The sequence below is a fragment of the Schistocerca gregaria genome, chromosome 9 (genome assembly GCF_023897955.1).
Source record: "Schistocerca gregaria isolate iqSchGreg1 chromosome 9, iqSchGreg1.2, whole genome shotgun sequence".
Classification (NCBI taxonomy): Eukaryota; Metazoa; Arthropoda; class Insecta; order Orthoptera; family Acrididae; genus Schistocerca; species Schistocerca gregaria.
Window position 1 is genome coordinate 165,297,208 of NC_064928.1, and position 22,637 is coordinate 165,319,844.

A 22,637-nucleotide genomic window follows, 5' to 3' on the forward strand; every position below is an offset into this window, starting at 1 on the left:
TTTAATTTTTTCATTATACCTTTTAAAGAATCCAGTTGTGGGATGGTGCGCACATAAAACTAGAAGGTTGGCAGGTAGCAGTCAACAATAGGAAAGAATACAAGAAAACATGAACAACAGGAAACAGATTTTCAATTACAGAAAAGTAGAAATCACCCTAATATGATAAAAGAAATGTCATTCATTCAATGCCCTTACAAGAAGGTGCAGTCGAAAGCACACAGTCTGTCACAGTAGGTTACTTTGTCCTAGGCAAGGTCGTAATCAGTCACAGTCACAATCAGTGGTTGCAACAGCTTGGTCATCCCTGATGCATGGTATCAGAGACTCGTCGTGTGGCACTGAGTTTCATGTACAGATTCACAGCTTGAGTGCTGGGGAGCTCCAGACAGTGGTCCTCTTAAGGCCACCCTACATATGAATCCCAGGAAGTGGCCAGCATCATGTGGCTTTGCATGTATGAATTATTGCTGGCAATGTCCAGCGATAGTGTTGCCATCCTTTCTGCAGCAGATATCTTGGTGAAGTTCAGATGTGTCGGCTGCAGCCGTCTGACAGGTCGGCAACCCGCAGCACAGTGTTGTTGTGTACTACACTTTCATAAATGTTTGACTTCTTTCTTCTTTTCTCCCTTCTGTTGTTCTTAATTGCACTATTTATCTCCCCCCCCCCCCCCCCCACCCTCCCCTCCCACACAGGCACAAATCTATCTTTACTTTTCAGAATGTCCTCATTTCTGGACTGAAGCTGGCACAGTGCTTAGTGTTCTCTCTCTAACATATTCTCACCCTCCACCCCTCTCCATCATTGCGTACTATCATCCTCCCTACATGAAGTTTCCTCTCATCCTGAGGTCTGAGTTACACTTGCCATTTATTTTCCCCAGCCTACCCCTTCTTCCCCTTGAGAAAGGAACTATTAGTTCTGAAAGTGTGGTATGCATCTGTCGGTGGTACTATATATTTCATCTCTTGAAAGTATCTGCTGGTCAGCAGTTCCATTTCATAATTCAGTGTCTTTGTTGTCACATTACACTCCTCATACATTCTACAGTTGTGACGTAGCTCAGTTGTAACACTACACTCAGACTAACAAAATTAACTTGAAGTATTGTCATGTATGGTGTTAGGTGCATTGTTGTAGCGGTCATTTTTTTCAGTCCACAGACTGGTTTGATGTAAGTCTTAACACTAGTGATTACAGCCATAAGCTTGTTTCTGCAAGAGAAAACTCATGATTTCTTACTTGATGGAAGTCATTGTCTTGTGTATGCGATTTTGTTTCAAAATAACAACATTAATTCATTATTTAGTGGTTAATTAGCTATCCCTCCTTGGGAATTATCAAGCTACATTGAGAGACAAATCTCAGATGTGACATCCACAAGAAAAAAGAAAAAAAATACAGGTTTTATCACTGAGCCATTAAAGTACATTATTGTAAGAGTCATTCCATGTTATATCACCTAATTTCAGAACATGATCCTGCTCGACCATCATGGATTTCGGTTAAATTTTATGGCAACATTCACACGCGTCCTCGATGAACAATGGTGAAGTTCAACGTTCGCTGAAGCAATACTGGGGGAGAGAATAGTCACTTGTTTGACTCCATGTGCTACTTTGTGCAGAGGATGTGTGAATTGCCGACAACTTTGAGCTGTTATATCTTGGACAATATTTTGTTGAAAGAAGTGAAATTTTAATATCTTGTACAACTTGATGCGTTCTCTGAAGAACAATAATGAAAGGAATTTAATAAGCCACATTGAGACAGAAAATTTTAGGAGAAATCCCCCAAAAACACCTACACTGGGATTTTTTTAAAGTTTGGCTCCTTTTATATCAAGAACTAAAGATATGACATACTTGAAACTTGGCATGTAGTAACCCAACAACACAAGGTTCTCTAATATAAAGTTCTATTTGTGTGCCACTTTCCAGTACTGAACAAATTAAGTACAAATTAGAAGATTTTGTAAAAAGATCACAAATGTGCTATTTTGGATCTAATTTTGTAAAGAACTATGTTTTATAAAATGTTCCAAACTGATCTCATTAGAAAGACCATCGCTTTAACCGCCATCATCTTCTTTGACAAATTTGTAGTTTATTGGAAGGTAGTAGGTGAATCAAATTTTTTATCCCAGATTCTTGTGCCACAGACCTATTTGTGTATAAAGTTTTGTGTTCAACATGCATTTACTCTACATGTTATAAGGATCCAAAGCTTACATTTTTTTCTTGCTTTGATTTTTGTGTCCAACTTTGATTCAAATAATCTAACATTGTTAGCCCATGTTGGATAATCAAATACATTTTTTTGTGGTTAAAACCATTTCCTTTCTAATGAGACCAGTTTGGAAAGTTTTATACAACACTGCTTTTTGTAAAATCAGTTTGAGAATACTGCATTTTTGACATTTTTACAAAATCTGCACTTAATTTTTTTAGTACTGGAAAGTGGTACATAAATGAAAATTTTTATTTTAGAAGGTTGTGTTGTTAGGTTACACTTGTCAAGTTTTCCACATGTCACACCTTTAGTCCCTGAGATATAAGAAACCAAACTCTGAATTTTTTCCGATCACAGATTTTTTTGCACAGTTTTGTCTAAAATTTCCTAGCTGAATATGACTTGTAAAGTTCTTTTTATTATTGTTCTTAAGAGAACACACAAATTTGTACAATATGGCAAACTTTCATTCCTTTCAAGAAAATATTGGCCAAAATATAACAGCTCAAATTCATCAAATTCCTGCTTGCTCTATGCAAAGTCATGCATGGAGTCAAACAAGTGATGGTATCCCGATCAGTATTGCTTTGACGAATATTAAACTTCCCAATATTTATCAGGAACTTGTGTGAATGTTTGCATAAAGTTTCATCAAAATCTGTGATGGACAAGAGAGGAGGCCTAGCTGACTTAACATGGAATGACCTGTATTTAAAATGAAAATATTCGTGGCATACCCAGCATCTTTTTCTCCTGCTACTCCTTTTTCATATGACATTAACATATATGATAGTTCTGCCCGTAACTGTGATGTCTGTGCGAAACCCTTATTAGAACTGCCCTCTACCAGTAAGAGAAGTATAATTAGTGCAACCTTGTATTTCACTATCAAACAGTGGAAAATCCAGTACGGAATAACAACAGGATTATGGAAAGGATTGATTGTTACTCAGCATATAGAGGAAATTAATTGCAGACAGGCACAAGAAAATGACTGTGAGAGCTTTTGGCAGAAAGTACTTCTAAAGTAGAAAACATGCACACATTCACACGAGCACTATTCTCACATAGGCCAAAAATGTGAGTGTATAGCAGTTTTTTGTTGTACCTGTCTGTACTGTGTCTTCACGGTATAGTGAGTGGCAATCTATCCTCTTCATAATATTGTGTTCAAATATACAAGTAGACCCCATTATACTCAGGTCTTGTTACCTGCATTTTGCATACATGAGATTTTAGTTTTAGGTCCAGGGATCCCATCTGTTAACAGAAGGCAGAAGTAGTAGTGATTAGCATATCTCAGAGTGCATCTTGCATTGTGTTTGTCAAGACGTGGATCATCAGTTCAGGTATGTAGAGCTGTGAAGCTACACTTGATAGGGTCTGTATTTAAAACACCAGCTTAAAGGAAAGGAATTGTGCCTGTCAAGGAAAAGAAGCATGCACAAAGGTCGTATTCATTAGGAAAAAGAGAGAACTTCGGATCACTATGGGAAAGATGAATGTGTTGTTGGCATCAGTGTGCTTTGGGACTTTGTAAATCCACTGTCGGAACTGTTTGTGACAATGTGGGATCATTTTGAAAAACTGCTCACTGTTTGAATGATGAAAGTGACCAGATCTCACTCTGAGGCAATGGTAAGCATGGAGAAAATTCTAAGCCACTGACCCCCTCCCACTTTCGTTTGTTGCATCTGCTCGGGGCGGACATCGTAAGACATCCGTTTAAGTTCGTTGTTGATCGATTAACTCAGCTTTTTTATTACAGAGGGCAGCTAACCCCCTGACTGAACGCACTGAGCTACTGTGCCGGTGTGTGCCTCTGCATCATTTTGGCTTTCACAACATTAAGATGATGAGAGGCAGCTGCAGCTGACAAAGTTGGAACTAAGGAATTTCAAAAAAAAGGTTTAAAGAAACTGTGACAGAAAAAGGCTATACTGCAAAGCAGGTTTTCAACCATGATTTTGTTTTGGTTAAGTTCCAATGGGACCAAATTGACACACACACACACACACACACACACACACACACACACACACACACACACGAGGATGGAGCCATGGCAAGGTGCCTCAGATTGAGCAGCTACCCCATGCAGCGCCGCCCATGATGAAACGAAATGAGCTTAGTTTGGAAATGAATGTCTAACTGCAGGTTGATTTCTATTGAAGAAAAAAATAGTACCTGGATGTGGGTGGTGGGCAGGGATGGACCAATGAGAATAGCACCATGTTGCAACAGAAGTTTAAAATTGAAAGTATTCAATTTATCAGTAACTTTACATAAACAGAATTTTATGATTTTTTTTTCTTTTTTTTTTTTTTTTTTTTTTTACCGATTGTGTGATAATTGCTCACTTCCTGGGTCACATGTGGTCCATGCCTTGAACACCTCTAACTTAGATTAAGGGTGGAAAAGACACACCATAGTTTAATAACAACATTTGGAAAATGCTGATAAAATGCAGATTTTGACACTTCTATTTAAAAGAGAAAGCAGAGGTGTCAATAAGGTAGAAATGGTAAAAATTTGTACCTCTATAAATAGATCAAAGTGCAAAACATACAACTACTTCTACAATCATATGTTAGTGAAAGATCTTGCGGAGAATTATAGAAAATTCTGCTCTTACATAAAATTGCTAAGCGGATCAAAGGGTTCTTTTCATTTTGCTGCATCAGTGGAATACAACAACAGGAAAGCTGAACTATTAAATTTTGAATTTTAAAAAGTCATTCATACAGAATGATCATACAGGCATACCATAGTTTGATCGCTGCACTAACACCCATGCAGAGGATGTAGAAATAGTCATCCCTAGTGTTTGAGGAGCAGCTGAAATAATTGAAAGTGGCTTAGGTGGCAGGTCCAAATGGAACCATCGTGTGGTTTTATAGTGTGTGCTTTCAAGATTGTCTTGCAATTATTATGAATGTCTCACTCATCGGAAAGTCCCAAGGCACTGAAAAAAGGGCAGGTAACTCCCACGTATAAAAAGGATGAAAGAACAGATCCACAAAATTACAGTCAAATATTCACACACACACACACACACACACACACACACACACACACACACACGTATGTACGTACGTACGTACGTACGTTTGTGTGTACGTGTGATCTATTTTTGATCTTGGGCCGAAAGCTTATTTTGTGACAGTCTTTCTGTTGTGCCTATCTGCGACTCAGCATCTCCGCTATATGGTGAGCAGTGACTGTCTTTTTCTTCCTGGATTTTCCATTGTTAAATTTTGTCTGGGAGATAAAGATTTCCATCCACAAATCAACACAAGATTTGCATCCACAAATTTCTTGCTCCTGCAAAACTCAGCTTGTCTTTTTGTTGTATAAAATCCTGTGAACCGTGGTTGAAGGACAACAGGCAGATTTCACATTCCTAGGTCTCTCTAAAGTGTATGATACAGTGCCCCATTGTAAACTGTTAAGATCTCAGCTTGTGGAATAGATCTTCCGATATGATATGTTAGTGTTTCAGTGACTTCTTAAGTAATAGAACCCAGTACATAGTCAAGGACTGCCAGTGTTCATCAGAGACAAGGATATTGTCTGGAGTGCACCAGGGACATGTAAAAGGATTGCTCGTATTTTCTGTAAACATAAACAAATTGACGGGTATGGTGAGCAGCAATCTTCAACTGTTTGCTGATGGTGCTATAGTGTACTGGAAAGTGTTATCATTCAGTGACTGTATAACATTACAGGATGGTTTGAATAGAATTTCTATTTGGTGTGATGAATCACTGCTTGCTCCAAATGTGCAAAAATATAAATTAATCCAGACAAGTAGGGAAAACAATTTTATAATGTTCAAATACAGTATTAATCGTGTGTAATAAAATTATGAGAATGAAAGTTGCTACTCACCATATAGCAGAGATGTTGAGTCACAGATAGGCATAAGAAGACAACTCTCACAATTAAAGCTTTCAGCTTTTAACACACACACACACACACACACACACACACACACACACACACACACACACAAGTGCAACTCACGCATACGACTGCAGACTCAGGCAACTGAAACCACACTGCGAGCAACAGCATCAATACATGATGGGAGTGGCGACTGGGTGGGGATATCTATCTGTGACTCGGTATTTCTGCTATATGGCGAGTAGCAACTTTCCTGATCATAATATTATTACATTCTGCCCTGGATTTTCCATTGTTTGATTTAGTATTAGTGGTGTACTGCTTGGCACAGTCATGTATGTTAAGAATCTAGATGTAACGTTGCAGTGTGACTTGAAGTGGAGCAAGCCTGTGGGGTTAATTGTAGGGAAGGCAAATGGACAACTTAAGTTTATTGGGAGAATTCTAGGAAAGTGTAATTCATCTACAATGGAGACTACATACAAAACACTTGTGTGGCCCATTCTTGAGTACTGCTTGAGTGTTTTGAAACTCCACTAGGTTAGATTAAAGGAAGATGGCATAGCAATTCAGAGATGTGCTGCTAGGTTTGTTGCCAGTAAATTTGATCAAGTGTTACCAAAATGCTACATGAACTCAGATTGGAATCCTTGGGCGAAGAATACAATCTTTTTGCAAAATACTATTGAGAAAGTTGAGAGAACCTGCATTTGTGACAGACTGCAGAATGATCCTGCTTCCAGCATACATCTTGTGTAAGGAACACAAATAGAAGATAAGAGAGCCTTTGCAGCACTGCTTCTATTTCTGTGCTCCTGATTGTCTTTTCCCCTCCCTTCTTTGGGGAATTGAAGTTCTTGGTAAAACTGTGTATGGATTCGTCCTGGCCACTCATCTTCCTTTCCTTGTCCTTCCTTTTCTTACCCTTCCTCCAAGTTAGCATTCGAGGTCTCCTTTTTTTCCTTTTTTTCTCCTGTGCATTCCTGAAGGCTGGCCCAAGTGTTTGAGATGTAAAAGATGACTGGGTAATACATAATTCCCAGCGAAAAGTAAGCATCATATGTGCCCCCTGCTGAAGGCCAGACCCAGGAAGGAGGAATTGCCTGAGCTGTTGCCTTCCTCTATGCCATTTGGTCCCTCTGTCTTGAGTCCGGGAGGTGTGATGTGAGGCATGGACAATCACCTAAGGCAGGTGAGCCCCATCTGGGGGGTTCCCCAGCAGGAAGGTGTGCACCATCTGAGACAATGGCAAGCGTGGGTGTTTCTCTGTGATGAGCTCCTGATCTCGAAACATAAATGGTTTAAGATAGAAGAATCGATGCCTTTCCCAGCTGCACCCTGATACCTCCTGTGTTGTGCACAGAAGATGGTCACAGTTCCACAGCAATTAATCCATTTGTTACTCACTCCTGTGAAGTCCAGCCCTCAGTTGCCCTAGCTTTTGGAGATGGATGGTGCTTTTCAAACACAGAAACTACTTAATACAACACTTCTTCACAGTTATCTCATTAAAGTAGTGGCCCACCGCACTCTGAATTCCTCCTGTGGTGTCGTGTACACTTGGCTGCTTGATGGTCTGAGCAAGGCTGAAATAACAGCCTCTCTCGCTGATCAGGGAGTGGCCGCAGTTCACCGCATCATGTTAAAAGGGTTGATAAAGAATTAGTGCCAACCTGCACTCTGTTCCTCACATTTGACCGCGTGGTACTTCCATCAGAAATTAAGGCTAGCTGTGATACTGTCATACCACATATCCTGAATCCCATGTGTTGCTACAAATAGCATTGCAACCACATATGAGGATCGTGTGAAAATGCAGCCAAATGCATAACCTGCAGCAGGGGCACTCATGAGGGTGTGTAGCCACCTCCATCCCCTCACTGTGTCAACTGTAAGGATGTTCATGCATTGCTTGGAAAATATTGGCTAGTCAAACCTTGTGCATCACCCTCTGATAATTATAGCACAGTTCTTGCAACACCCCAGCCTATGAAGGACATGGCTATGCAGTGACTTCCAATTTAGCCCACAGTTGTGTAATTGTCCAGCTCCAAGCTCATACTTTCATCACCTGCTGCAGGTTCACACCATACCAATAAACCTTTGCTTACATCAGCAAAATTGCATGCGTTGCAAACAGAAGCACAGAAATCCAAAAAGGAGTACTCCTGCAATGACTTTCTGTGTACATCTAGCCAGTCAACATCTGGATCTGCACTTGAAAAATGCCAAGGTTCTAAGCAGTCAAACAAAGGTTAATGGTCTTCCCTTTCTCCACCTCGGCTTTCTTCTGCAACAATGTAACCATGCGATGCCACCACACGTCTGAGCTGCATTTCACAGGGACGCACCACTAACCACCACCGCTGGCTAACCGAAGGCGAATACCTACACCTCAGTTGAACTAATGGGCCAGGATCCTCCAGCCTCTGAACCTGATCATTGTGTGCGTTTGAATACTGGCACTCAATAGCCACCATGGGGACTGCCCCCGTCCGTGACCTATCTCCTTTCTATTATCGGATGTGGTTATTCTCCAATGGAACACTCATGGCATCATATCCAATAGGATTGAATTACAGTTCATCTTCCGATTATACTGTCCAGTTGATTTCTGCCACCAGGAAACAAAATTATGCCCTCACGATTACTTTCACCTCCCACACTTCAGTCATTTTTGACCTTCCCCTTGAGGCAGCGGCTCCGGCTCATGGGGGAGTCACATTGGTCATTCGAGACCTCATCTATAGTTGCACCCAGCTTCAAGGTGTTGCTGCCTGTCTTTCTCTTCCCGGTTTCACCTTCTCTCTTTGCAACGTCTACTCACTCTTGTCTTCTGCTGTCTCCAGGGCAACATGTTGAAGCTTATTGCTCAACTTCCCCCTCCATTTTTGCTGCTCAGGTGCTTCAGTGACCATCATCCCATTTGGAGCTCTCCATGCTCCTGTCTGAGAGGCTCTATCCTGGTGGATATCTTCAACCAGCTCAATCTAATCTGTTTGAAATGAGTATACCCACATTTCTTTCTGATTCCAAGCTCTCCTTTTCCCCATTTGCACCTCTCAGTCTGTACTACTCAGCTTGTTCACCATCTTGAATGGTCTGTGTTCTCCAATGCACATTCAAGTGACCATTTCCCCTGTGTTATTAATTTGCTGATGCCTATTCCATCTGTGCATCCAATCAACTGGCAGAGCTTTCCAAAGCTGACTGTCAGCTCTACTCCTCCCTGTCCACTTTCAATGAATATCATTTCACCTGCATTGATGAACAGGTAGCATACATTACAAAGGCTATCCTAACTGCCATGGAACATTCCATACCTTGCTCCTCTTCCTTACTGTGACATGCCTCCATCTGCTGGTGGACTCAGGCGTGCCGTGATGCAGTCCGTGCACAGAGACGAGCTCTCCACATTTTTAAAAGCTATCCCACACTTGTGAACTGTATTTGTTATAAACAGTTACATGTACAGTGTCACCACATTTTAGGGGTAGCAAAACAACTAGTTGGTATCCTTTTCAAAGCTCATTTAACAATTTTACTCTCCCTTCTGTTGTTTGGAGCAATCTGTGTTGCCTTTCAGGGATGTGCTTCATTCCCCGATTCCTGATCTGACTGTAGCGAACAATGTCATTGTAGATGCTCTTGATATCTCCAACACCTTCGGCTGATATTTTGCAGACATTTTGAGTTCCACCATGTACCATCATGCCTTCCTCCCTTTTAAATGGGCAGCAGAGGCAAGTAAGATATCTTTCACCTCCCAGCATTGTGGAGATAAAAATACTGTTTTTACTATGAGGGAGCACTCTCTCCATCCTGGTCATCACTTCAGGACTGGATGGTATTCACATTCAGATGTTTCAACACCTATCTCCTGAGGGTCTGTGCTTTCTCCTCCATACATATAATCACATTTGGACAGATGGCACATTTCCCAGTTGCTGGTGTGAGGCAAGTGTCATTCCTGTGCCTAAGCCTGATATTAACAAATACTTTCCTTCCAACTACCACATAATTTCCCTCACTAGTACTCTCTGTGATGTGACAGAACATATGATTCATGGAAAGCTGTGTGGTGGCTCGATTCTTGGAATCTCCTCAATAAAGCCCAAGGTGGATCCCATAGGCACTCCTCAACAGTTTGATCATCTCATCACCTTGTCAACTCATATTATGAACAATTTTTTTGTGGAAGTGTCAAACTGTACTCTTGTTTTTTTTTTTATTTGGAGAATGAATATAAAACATGCTGGAGAATGGGCATCCTCTGTATTATGTACAAGTGGGGCTTCCGAGATCACCTGACACTTTTTATCCAGGAATTTTTAAAAGAATATGTTTTTAAGATACATGTGGGCTTGGCTCTGTTGGACACTTGTTCAAGAGAACTGCGTGCTTTGGAGTCTTGTGGTCAGTGTTATCTTATTTGCCATAGCCATTAACCTATTATGGATTGCCACTCGGCAGGTATCTCAGCCTCTCTTTTCGTTGATGACATTGTGATGTATTGCAGCTCCCAATGAACCTGTCTTCTTGAGTGGTTCTTCAGTGATGTCTTTATCGTCTTAATCGTCTTGATTTGTGGAACATCAACAATGGCTTCCACTTTTTATGCTGACAAGACTGTCTGCATGAACTTCTGGCAGCACCAGGAATTTCTTCCCCCATTCCTATGTCTGAGCCTATTACTTCTTCCATTCGCTGACACAACAAAATTCTTGGGATAGGAAACTGTTGGTCTTCCCATGTCTCTTTTCTGGCAACTCATTGCACTTGCTTCCTCACTGTGCCATGTGTTTTATGCAGTACCTCATGGGGAGCAGTTTGGACCATCCCCCTCCATTTATACATGGCCCGTGTCCATTCAAAATTGCGTAATGGATGATGTATGGTATATTCATCTGCATATCCCTCATCTTAACACCATCCACCATTGCAGGATATATTCAGCCTCTGGTGCCTTCTATACTAGTCCCGTTGTTATGCTGGGGCTGCTGACGTCCTGTTGTCCTACTGGTGTGATGTTCTCCTCAGTCATTTTGCAAGCTGTCTGTCTTATGTGCCTGGTCACCCGTCGTTCACTCCCTTTTCTTTGATGATTCCATTGATCACCAGTATGACCTGTGCCTATCTTGTTGGCGTTCATTTTTGTTTGCTGCTGGGGTAGCTTTTCTTTTCTCTTCCTAACATGTTCCCCAAAACTGCGAGCTCTTCACCAGCCTGGCTTCATGCTGAGGTCCGTGTTCATTTCGGACTCTGTTTACTTCCTAAGGTCACTACTACTGGCCTGGTGTATCATAATGAGTTTCTCAAACTTTGCATGCAGCTTGGGGACAGTGTCTTTGTCTACACAGATGGTTCCAAGACTGACCTTGATGTTGTGTATGCCTTTGTAAATTATATATGGGGAAACATTCCATGTGGGAAATAATGTCTGCTTGTGTCTGTGTATGTGCGGATGGATATGTGTGTGTGCACGAGTGTATACCTGTCCTTCCCCCCCCCCCCCCCCTCCAACCCCCCCCCCCCCCCTAAGGTAAGTCTTTCCGCTCCTGGGATCGGAATGACCCCTTACCCTCTCCCTTAAAACCCACATCCTTTCCCTTTCCTTTTCCTTCCCTCTTTCCTGAAGAAGCAACCGCTGGTTGTGAAAGCTTGAATTTTGTGTGTATGTTTGTGAGGGAAACATTCCACGTGGGAAAAATATATCTAAAAACAAAGATGATGTGACTTACCAAATGAAAGCGCTGGCAGGTTGATAGACACACAAACATACACACAAAATTCAAGCTTTCGCAACCAACGGTTGCTTCATCAGGAAAGAGGGAAGGAGAGGGAAAGACGAAAGGATGTGGGTTTTAAGGGAGAGGGTAAGGAGGCATTCCAATCCCAGGAGTGGAAAGACGTACCTTAGGGGGAAAAAAAGAACAGGTATCAATCAAACCTGCATTTGGTTTGGACTTCTTTAACTCTTGTGCAGAAAGGTGTGCAGCACACTGCTGCATCCATGTTCAATAAGCTACCACAAGAATTCAAAAATATCAACAGAAATCCACACACTTTCAAATCTAAACTAAAGAGTTTCCTCATGGGCCACTCCTCCTATTCTGTAGAGGAGTGCCTTGAAAAATTAAGCTGATTCTTGTTGTATTGGTGATTTCAAGTACTTAAACTTATGGCTTGACTTTTTTTGGGTCCGTAAACGTTTTATTTTTATCTGTTATTACTTTTACATTGCAATTTCATGTTCTGACATGTTCTGCAACCTTGGAGATTCACTCCTCAATTTGGCCCTACAGAACTTGACATGTAAATAAATAAATAAATAAAAACAAACCAATGCTCAATTTTTACTGTGGAGCCATACACTGTTTATCAGCCCACCTAGTACAACCAGCAACATAGGCTTCCAAATTGTGTCATCTGCTTAGATTCTCTCAGTGCTCTTCAGAGCCTTTGTATGCTGTGCTCACATTGACGTATCAAGGGACAAGGCTGCTGCTGCTGCGAAGGCCGCAGCTCCCCTCTCTCAGCCTGCATGTCATTCTGTTCCCTCAGATGATCTTGTCACTGTCTGTCAGCATGTAGTATTGCTTTGGAGTGTACAGTGGTCTTTTCTCCAGGGGAATAAAGTCCAGGACATTAAACCTCTCCCAATAATATGGTCGACTTCCTCTCGACCCACATGTCACAAGGAGGTCATTTTAGCCCAGCTGCGTGTACAGTACTGTCAGTTTAGCTACTGTTATTTAGTAAGTGGCAACCCTGCCGGCACATTTCGTCACAGGGTTATTTGGTAACCGTGATAGCGTTACGGAGATTTTTAACAAACTCAAGTGGCAAACTCTGCAAGAGAGGCGCTCTGCATCGCGGTGTAGCTTGCTCGCCAGGTTTCGAGAGGGTGCGTTTCTGGATGAGGTATCGAATATATTACTTCCCCTACTTATACATCCGAGGAGATCACGAATGTAAAATTAGAGAGATTAGAGTGCGCACGGAGGCTTTCAGACAGTCGTTCTTCCTGCGAACCATATGAGACTGGAACAGGAAAGAGAGGTAATGACAGTGGCACGTAAAGTGCCCTCCACCACACACCGTTGGGTGGCTTGCGGAGTATAGATGTAGATGTAGATGTAGATGTAGATTCTGTGCCTATTGCTCTCAGTCCTTGATGGTGTGCACTTTCTGAGCTGGTCCCATTTTTAACTGTTGACATTTATGTGAAAGTTTGCTGTCTACTTTGCAGATGTTTTAGGGGATGACATGTTCTGTTGATCGCTTCTTACTTTTTATTCACAGCAGTGGGGCTATGCAAAATGAGGTAAGATTCAAATTTATTAGGTGCTTCCATCAGGTCGGAACTGTGTGAATAAACACAAGCTTTGTATTTCTTTCGATTATAAAGGTGCAGCACAAGAAATCACCCTTAAAGTAAAAATGTACGAATTTGAAACCATTATGCTGACTAATATTAAAAATATAGTAAACACCTGGTTATTCTTGCTTGCTTATGTTTGATAGCTGTAATTACATGGTTGATGTAGCACTGTTATTTTAGATTTTTTTTGATGTAATAACTGAAAGAATAATCATTTTCCCATAGCCAAAGAATCTGCCTACCAATAATCTGTATAGTAGATTTTATGAAGTAGCCTATTTGACACATTTTTTGTGTACTGCACTGTTCATTAATATACATTATTGACATTATCTTGCTTATACATGCTTTAATAAAATCCTTGCTAATAACCAGAGTGTAAGTTATTCATGTTGTTTTGTTGTTTGTTAGTAATTCGTCTTGTGCTTTTAAATTTCTTTCTCAGTTGTAAAAGGGGGGGGGGGGGGGGGACAAGAAAAAAGTGGCAAATGACATATGAAATTCTGGGAATAATGCTAAGTAAAACTGGAACAGCAATTCAATGTTAGTGCAATCCCTCCACACATTTCACTCTTGCACACAAATTCAGACACCTATGCCATTTCTCGTCCTTCATCAAAAACAGCATACTGACAATGCAAAGTAATCTTACCCCTCTATCAGAGTTCTTGATTGGTGTTACAGCTAGTATTGTATCCAGTGGAGTATGTGATGATCACTAACATGACAATAAAAATAAATAAATAAAACAAAATACTTAAACATTCATAACTTTGTACAACTGACATATTTTGACACATTCTCTCTTGTTGTCTCCCGTTCCCTCCAGTATAAACATATGTTCACAGATGCAAGTCAATGGGAATGAATACTGTTGAATTGTCTGAAAATGCTCATTCCTTGTGTTTGCTTCCATTCACTCCAGTGTAAATGAGACTTAGCAGTCAGTCATCCTTCGTTTCATACGTGGTTGGAATGGAAATAAAGCATAACATGTGGTCTGTGCTGAGTACTGTCAGCCATACACTTCATTGTCTGCAGAACATATATGTAGAATAAGAACAAGGTGGCCATACAAGTATCTTTGGTTGGCAAACTCTGACAGCTGCTATTTGACACCTACCATAGGTGGACAACATTGTATTAGGCATAAGAAACATACTATTATAACTTCATTTCTTTTGGGAGGGGGGGGGGGGGGGTTCTAAGGGCACCAAATTACTTAGAGCTGGCTCTGCACATGTAATTTGTTGCTTATTGTTGACGGAACATGGGTGGGGGTCATGATATGACTTAAGTGTGTATGCTGACATTGTATCACATCCAAGAGTAACTCAGTGTCCTTTTCAGGGTCTGCAGGAATGGGAGATGCCTGAATGCCACAGTAGTGCACAGGACCCACTAAGCTTTACTAAAGAGGTGAGTGTGTCTTTACCTTTCTATTCTTCTTATTTTGCTGTGGATAACATTGCATAGCATATAATAGTAATTTATTTGTATGTTTATTTATTTATTTACTTATTTGTTCATTCTCTGTGAACAAAGAAACAGCAGCAGAATGTATATCAAGAGCTCAGTTGGCAAGCCAATACTGAGCAAAGAAGGGGTAGTTGAATGGTGAAAGAAATATGTAGAAGGGCTATACAAGAGAAGCAAATTTCAAGATACTATTATAGAAAAAGAACGGGAAGTACATGAAGATAAGAGGGGAGATATGATACTGAGAAAAGAATTAGAAAGAACATTGAAAGGCCCGTGTCAAAATGAGACTCGTGGTGTAGATGACTTTCTCTCAGATTGATTGAGCTCCATGGTGCAACTATTCTACCTGGTGTGCCAGATATATGGATGAGGTGAATACCCTTAGATTTAATGGAAAATGAAATAATTCCAATTCTAAAACTGGTAGGTGCCAATCAGTGTAAATATTACCAACCCATCAATTTAATAAGTCACACTGACACTATGTACAGAAGAAAGGGGAAACTGGCTGTAGCCAATCTTCAGGAAGATTAGTTTGTTTTCTGGAGACATGTAGGAATACACAGGCAACACTGACTATATGACAGTCATAAGTGACAAGTTAAAAGAAGAAGTATTTAGAGCAAGCTTTTGGCAATGTTGACTGAAGGTAGCTGGGATGAAAACAGGGAAAGAAAACTTAGTGAGAACTTGTACAGAAACTGTACTGAAGTTATGTTAGTCAAGGGATGTGAAAGGGAAGCATTTGTTGAGAAGAAAATGAGTCAGGGTTGTAGACTACCTCCATTGTTTTTCAATCTGTGCATTGATCAAACAATAAATGAAACCAAGGAGAAATTTGAAAGGGGATTGAAGTCCAAGGAGAAGAAATAAAATCTTCAAGGTTTGCTAATGACATTGTAATTCCATCAGAGACAACAAAGGACTTGCAAGAGCAGTTGAATGCAGAGGATAGTGTTTTGAAAGGATGTTTTAACATGAATGTCAACAACAGCAAAAGAAAGGTAACAGACGGTACTCAAATCAAGTAAGAAGATGCTGATAAAATTACATTAAGAAAATTCATGACAAAAGTAGTAAATGAGCTTTCCTGTTTGGACAGTAAAATAACTCATGCCAACTGAAGTAGAGAAGATAAGGCAGTTCAGACAAGCAGAGAACAGAGGTTTTTGAAATGTCTACAGAATACTGCTGAATATAAGATGGGTAGATCAAATGATTAATGACTAGGATTCAAATTGGGGGAAAAAAGAAATTGTGACACGTCTTTCCTAATGTCCAAATGGTGCAGGGAGTGGAGGGGGGATATGGTGGGAGAGCAAGGCTTAACTACAGTAAGCAAGTTCAAGTGGATGCAGCATTCAGTAGTTATGTAGAGATGAGGCTCGCACAGTTTGGACTGAAGTGGAGAGCTGCATCATACTAATCTTTGGTCAGAAGGCCATAACAACAAGAATAACAACACATACATAAAAAACTAGAAATGATGTAAACTACACCTTGTAGCCACAAACAGGCCAGATTGATGGCATCAATGCAGATATGGCAGATCATACAAATGTACCGTTCTTTGACCAAAGCACTGAGTCCCTTGTGGGTGACATAGTACCAGTACCAGTATCCATTACATCACTTTACTGCAGAATTCTAGAACATATTCTCAGTTTGAATATAATAAATTTCCTGGAGATTGAAAAGCTTATGTCCGTGAGTCAGTGTGGTTTTTGAAAGTGTCGCTCGTGTAAAACTCAGCTTGCTCTTTTCTTACATGATATACTGTGAAGTATGGATGAAGGGCAATGTGCAGATTCTATATTTTTAGATTCCGAAAAAGCATTTGACATGCTACCAAGCTGCAGAAAGTATGAGCATATGGAATAAGTTTCCAGATATGTGAGTCGCTCAAAGATTTCTTAAGTAACAGAACCTGGTATGTTGTCCTTGATGGTGGGTGTTCATCAGAGACAGGGGTATCATCAGGAATGTTCCAGGGAAGCATTGTTGGCTGACGATGCTGTGATGTACAGAATGATGTTGAAGCTGAATGACTGTATGGTGATACCATATGACTTGGACAAAGTTTCTAGTTGGTATGGTGAATGGCAGCTTGGTCTAAATGTTCAAAAATGTAAGTTAATGCGGATGAGTAAGGAAAATGAACCCGCAAAGTTTGGATACAGTATTGGTAGTGTCCTGCTTGACACAGTCATGTTTAAATATCTGGGCATCACATTTCAGAGTCACTTGAACTGGAAAGAGCATGTGAGGATTGTGGTAGCAAAAGCAAATGGTCAACTTTGGTTTATCGGAGGAAATTTAGTAAAGTGTGGTTCATCTCTAAAGGAGACAGCATATAGGATGCTAATGCAACCTTTTCTTGAGTACTGGTTGAGTGTTTTGGATCTGCAATAGGACAGATTAAAGGAAGACATCAAAGCAGTTCAGAGGTGTTTTTTTCAAGGTACACTATTGAGAAAATGTAGGGAACTGGCATTTGAAGCTTACTGCAGAACAATCTTACTGCCATAGACATACATTTTGCATAAGGACCATAAAGAAAAGATAGGAGAAAGTGATGTCATATAGAGACATGTGGACAGTTATTTTTCCCTTTCTTTATCTGTGTATTGAACAGGAAAGGAAGTGATTTATAGTGTTACAGGATAAGCTCTGCCATACACCATTTGGTGGCTTGTGGAATATGTATGTAGATGCAGATGTACTTCAGTACACAAAGCTTTTCATCATCCAGCCAATGAAAAACCAGTTTTAACTACTCATTTTGTTAGAGCAAAATCTGTCTATGACAAGGAATGTCTGGATTCTGAGATATAAAAAACATATTTGAGAAGGACAGCTGCAGCAATTGAGATATTAAGTTAGCCTTCTGTCAGAAACAAAAACACAGAGATACTCAGCCATCAGCAGATAATTGGCCAGTTACATTCTTTCCTTTCTTTGGACCTACAAAAAGTCTTGGTGTTCCTGGAATGTATAAAATACCTTGCGAATGTGGTAGCAGTTGCATTGGCCAGACAATAAGGGCAATTTCACAAAGCTGCACAGAACACCTACACTGTATTAAATGATATGATTTCAACAGATCTGCTGAATGCAGCCTCTTGAACAAACATACACTATGTGGTCAAAAGTATTTGGACCTCCCCCCCCCCCCCCAAAAAAAACAACATATGTTTTTCATATTAGGTGCATTGTGGTGCCACGTACTGTCAGGTACTCCAGATCAGCGACCTCAGTAGTCATTAGACATCGTGAGAGTGCAGAATGGTGTGCTCCGCAGAACTCATGGACTTCAAATGGGGAAATGTGAAGGGACACATACAGCCCAATAGCATACAGGCCGACCTCACGTGTTGACTGACAGAGACTGCCGACAGCTGAAGAGGGTAGTAATGTGTAATAGGCAAACATCTATCCAGACCATCATACAGTAATTCCTAACTGCATCAGAATGCACTGCAAGTACTATGACAGTTAGGTGGGAGGTGAGAAAACTTGGATTTCATGGTCGAGTGGCAGCTCATAAGCAACACACCATGCCAGTAAATGCCAAACGATGCCTCATTTGGTGTAAGGAGTGCAAACATTGGACAATTGAACTGTGGAAAAATGTTGTGTGGAGTGACTAATCACGGTACACAATGTGACGATCCAATGGCAGGATATGAGTATTGTGAATGCCCGGTGAACGTCATCTGACAGTGTGTGTAGTGCCAACAGTAACATTTGGAGGCGATGTTGTTATGGTGTGGTCGTGTTTTTCATGGAGGGGCTTGCACCTCTTGTTATTTTGCAGGGCCTATCACAGCTCAGGCCTATATTGATGTTTTAAGCACCTTCTTGCTTTCCACTGTTGAAGAGCAATTCGGGGATGACAATTGCATCTTTCGACACGATCGAACACCTGTTCATAATGCACGGCCTGTGGTGGAGTGGTTGCACGACAATAACATCCCTGTAATGGACTGGCCTGCACAGTGTCCTGACCTGAATCCTATAGAACACCTTCGGGAAATTTTGGAATGTCGACTTCGTGCCAGACCTCACCAACTGACATCGATACCTGTCCTCAGTGCAGCACTCCATGAAGAATGGGCTGCCATTCCACAAGCAACCTTCCTACACCTGATAGAATGTAGGCCTGCGAGAATGGAAGCCGTCATCAAGGCTAAGGGTGGGGAAACACCATATTGAATTCCAGTATTAATGATGGAGGGCGCTGTGAAATTGTAAGTCATTTTCAGCTAGGTGTTTGGATATTTCTGGTCACATAGTGTACGATTATGTTTGATAAAACAGAAATATTATACTATCCATCTGTCTATTGTCATTCTGTCATAAAAAAGCCAACACAGTCAGAATATGCAACAAAAACTTTAACTGGGGCAGCGGCTACACCATTAGTGGTGTTTAGAAACAGGTTCTTGAAGCTCAAAGGCAACAGAGAAATCAATTGATTCTTCCACCATATTATGAAATCAGCATCATTGCTAATGTTCTTCAGTGATAGACATTGATATAATCTCTGGCAGTGTATGGAAGTTCTGTGACTTTCCCATGTCTCCATGACATAATTCAGCCAACTAAGATATTGAATGATCTACTGAAATCTAATCTCCTGACAATCAAGATGGTGGTAATGTCTAAATCTTTGGATTTACAGCTCTAATGTGGCAAGAACTTGTGAAGTGTTTATTCAGTGCACTGATTAATTTGAATTACAACTTACACCACTCTTGGGACCCAACAGCCTGCCAATGGCAAAGTGGACCACACACTGAAGCCAGCTGATTGAGATATGGCATTCGAAAGGTACATAAACACTGCAAATATGAAGGCACTGGGAGTCCACTGGAAAATGCAGACTGACATGTACAATGTTATTCACAGTAGTGTTATCAACAGTATCATAGAATGTCGTGCCACCAAGTGAGAAGTGTGTTGAAGCACCGCTAGATTCTATGACCCATCAGGTCTGTTGTTCCCTTTGTCCATCGCAGCAAAAATTATTTTTCAGGGAATTTGTTCAAGAGGAATTGCTTGAAATCAGCTGTAACCTCTTGATCTGGCAAACACTGGTAAATGTGTGTACCAACTTTGCGATCTGTTTTGACATACAAGTGCCCCAGTAGCTTGGGGTTCCTGAAGACAGTGAATCACAAGTCCGTGTATTGTGTGACACATCAGAAAATAGATTTGGAGCAGTCCTTTATGTAGAGTGCACCACTTCAGACATGGTATCAGTCCAATTAGTTTTCAGCAAAAACAAGCTAGCTCCTATGAACAGGATAATTCTTCTACGGCTGGAAGTTCTAGTAACACTCCTTAGTTTGAAACTACAGTGTTTTTGTAAGACTATGAGTTATGACTTGAGTCATGTGATAGTGTGCTGCCTGTAATCAGTAGAAGATCTTTGTGTCAAACAGTGGTATGGAAATACAAAGACTAATGAATCCATCATAGTGGAGACACTGCCCTGGTGCGGAAAACCCAGCCAGTTTGCTCTCTGAGGGTATAACTGCAAACTACAGCATGTTACTATATGGTTCCATGGGCCAGGTTGGCAAATTAAGAACCGAACACAGTGGCCACAATTTATCCAGACAAAAAACCATCCCTTGCCAGAAAAGAAAAAAAAATTAACAGACCATATCTTCATGGTAAAAACAGCACTCACTATTTTAATAGCTACACAGTGTAGTAGCTATTACAAACTGTTGTGAATTACAGGAAGGATACTTCATTTCAGACAACAGTTAATGGAAGAAAATAGGACATCTGGGGAACTGACAGCATTAGACTTGCATGAAGCATGTAGTTATTGCATTCAGGTTGTTCAACAACAACATTTCGTGGCCAAACTGCATTCTTTGTACAACAATTTGCCTCTGCCATAAAATTATAAGATACCTTGTTTGAGGCCATTCTTGGATAATGGTCTCGTTTGTTTCAGTGGATGCCTCCATTCACAGAATTACCCAGAGATAGACACCATCCAGTACTTCTTGATAGACTGCATCATTTCACCTACTTACTGAAGCAGCAGACTCACATTCGCCTGCGTCACATTATAGTAAACAGAGTGTTATCTGAACTGGGATAAGAACTCTGGATTCTTAGAGCTCAACAAGCAAATGAACATGTTCTATACAGGTGCCTACTCTGCAAAGTGGTGAAGGTTCACTTAGCGCTACAAACAGAGGTTCTATTATCAGCTGAATGTGTCTTACCATTGAAACAATTTGAAGTCACTGGCCCATTATACATCAGCCTTTGTTGGCCCATTATACCTCAGCCAAGGATATATTATGAAGGAGGCATGTATTGATCTATTTGCATGTCCTACAAAGTGTGCCTTGCACCTGCAACTGTGCTCAGATATGTCAACAAATATTTGTGGGAAGATCAGGAGTGCGCCGCCCAATTTACACTGAAAATTTTAGTAACTGCCATCTCGTGCACACAGAGCTGAAAGAGTTCTGGCAGGCTCTCGTGCAAGCAATATATATGATTACCTTACTCACCGAGCTATCAAATGAAAATTCATCGCTCAAAAGTGCGTTGGTGGGGAGGATGATGCGAATGGATGGTAGGATCTGATAAACTCTTCCTGAGGAAAGTGTTAAGAGTGGTGACAGGTGGATGAAGGAAGTCTCAACACAATCCAGGTCAGCATAGAAGCGGCACTAAATTCGAGACCAATTACTTGAGGGGCAGAGGAATGTGAGCCATTGACACTTGCACATTTCTGTGTAAATGATCGACTAATGACACTGCTCACAGGTCCAGAACCACCAGTTAAAAGGGAGTTGTTCAAAGAGTTTCACTGACGGCAGAAGGTGGTAGAACATTTCTGGAGCAGGTGTAAGAAAGAGTACCAAATGCTGGTCAAAATCTTTGATGAAACTCACTGAGCGAGGATGGGTCAGGAAGGCACCAGATGGGGTGATGTCACTCTCCTACAGAAGGATGTTTGTATATACACCATGTTGAGGAAAACCCAGATAGATCTTGACGAGGGAAGAGATGGGAAGATATGAATGAACTTTGGAAGGGTCCATAAGCTCGTGTCCCGTTCAACTGATAAACGCTCTAGAAGTTAATCAGGGTTGTGAGGATTTTGTAACTTGATACTTGTAAGTTAGAGGCACTCAGGCAGTATTAATTACCTCTGACTTGATCTGCATTCTATACTCAAAGTTGTATGTCCCTTTTGTAATAAATAAATGTTGTATTGAAACCACAGAATTGTGTGTTCATAATACCAGAATTAGGAGGCGAAACATTAGGCACAGAAACACGCCTTTGACCACGGACTAATGGCCGTACAATTGAAATCATCAACAGTATTTCTGTTACTTTAAATTCAGTCATGATCTTTAAACCTTTCCATATCATTTGTGATTTAACATATCACCCTGTCAGACTGATTTGTAGCTCTATATCTCTCTAAATGATGAATGATGTTCATGATAGATGAAACCATGTAATAGTTTGGTAGTTATGAATAGAAAACATTTTTTGTGGGTTGTTGTCATCTGTTTTGCATGTAATGCTTATACAGATGGATGCTATGCATCTTCAAAGTGAGCCAGTGATTGCAGTTCTT

General features: G+C 40.7%; 1 protein-coding gene across 18 annotated transcripts in view; it reads left to right on the forward strand.

Moving 5' to 3' along the window:
- Nucleotides 1–22,637, forward strand: part of LOC126291830 (gastrula zinc finger protein XlCGF57.1-like) — a 308,343-nt gene that overhangs the window by 88,446 nt on the left and 197,260 nt on the right. For all 18 annotated transcript variants that reach the window (XR_007551891.1, XR_007551890.1, XM_049985529.1 and 15 more), the window contains one exon: nucleotides 14,876–14,944. Coding sequence is in view for 16 of the 18 variants with exons in the window: in XM_049985529.1 (XP_049841486.1) it covers nucleotides 14,876–14,944 (69 nt within the window). In the remaining 2 variants the exon portion in view is untranslated. The remainder of the gene's footprint in view (nucleotides 1–14,875; nucleotides 14,945–22,637) is intronic.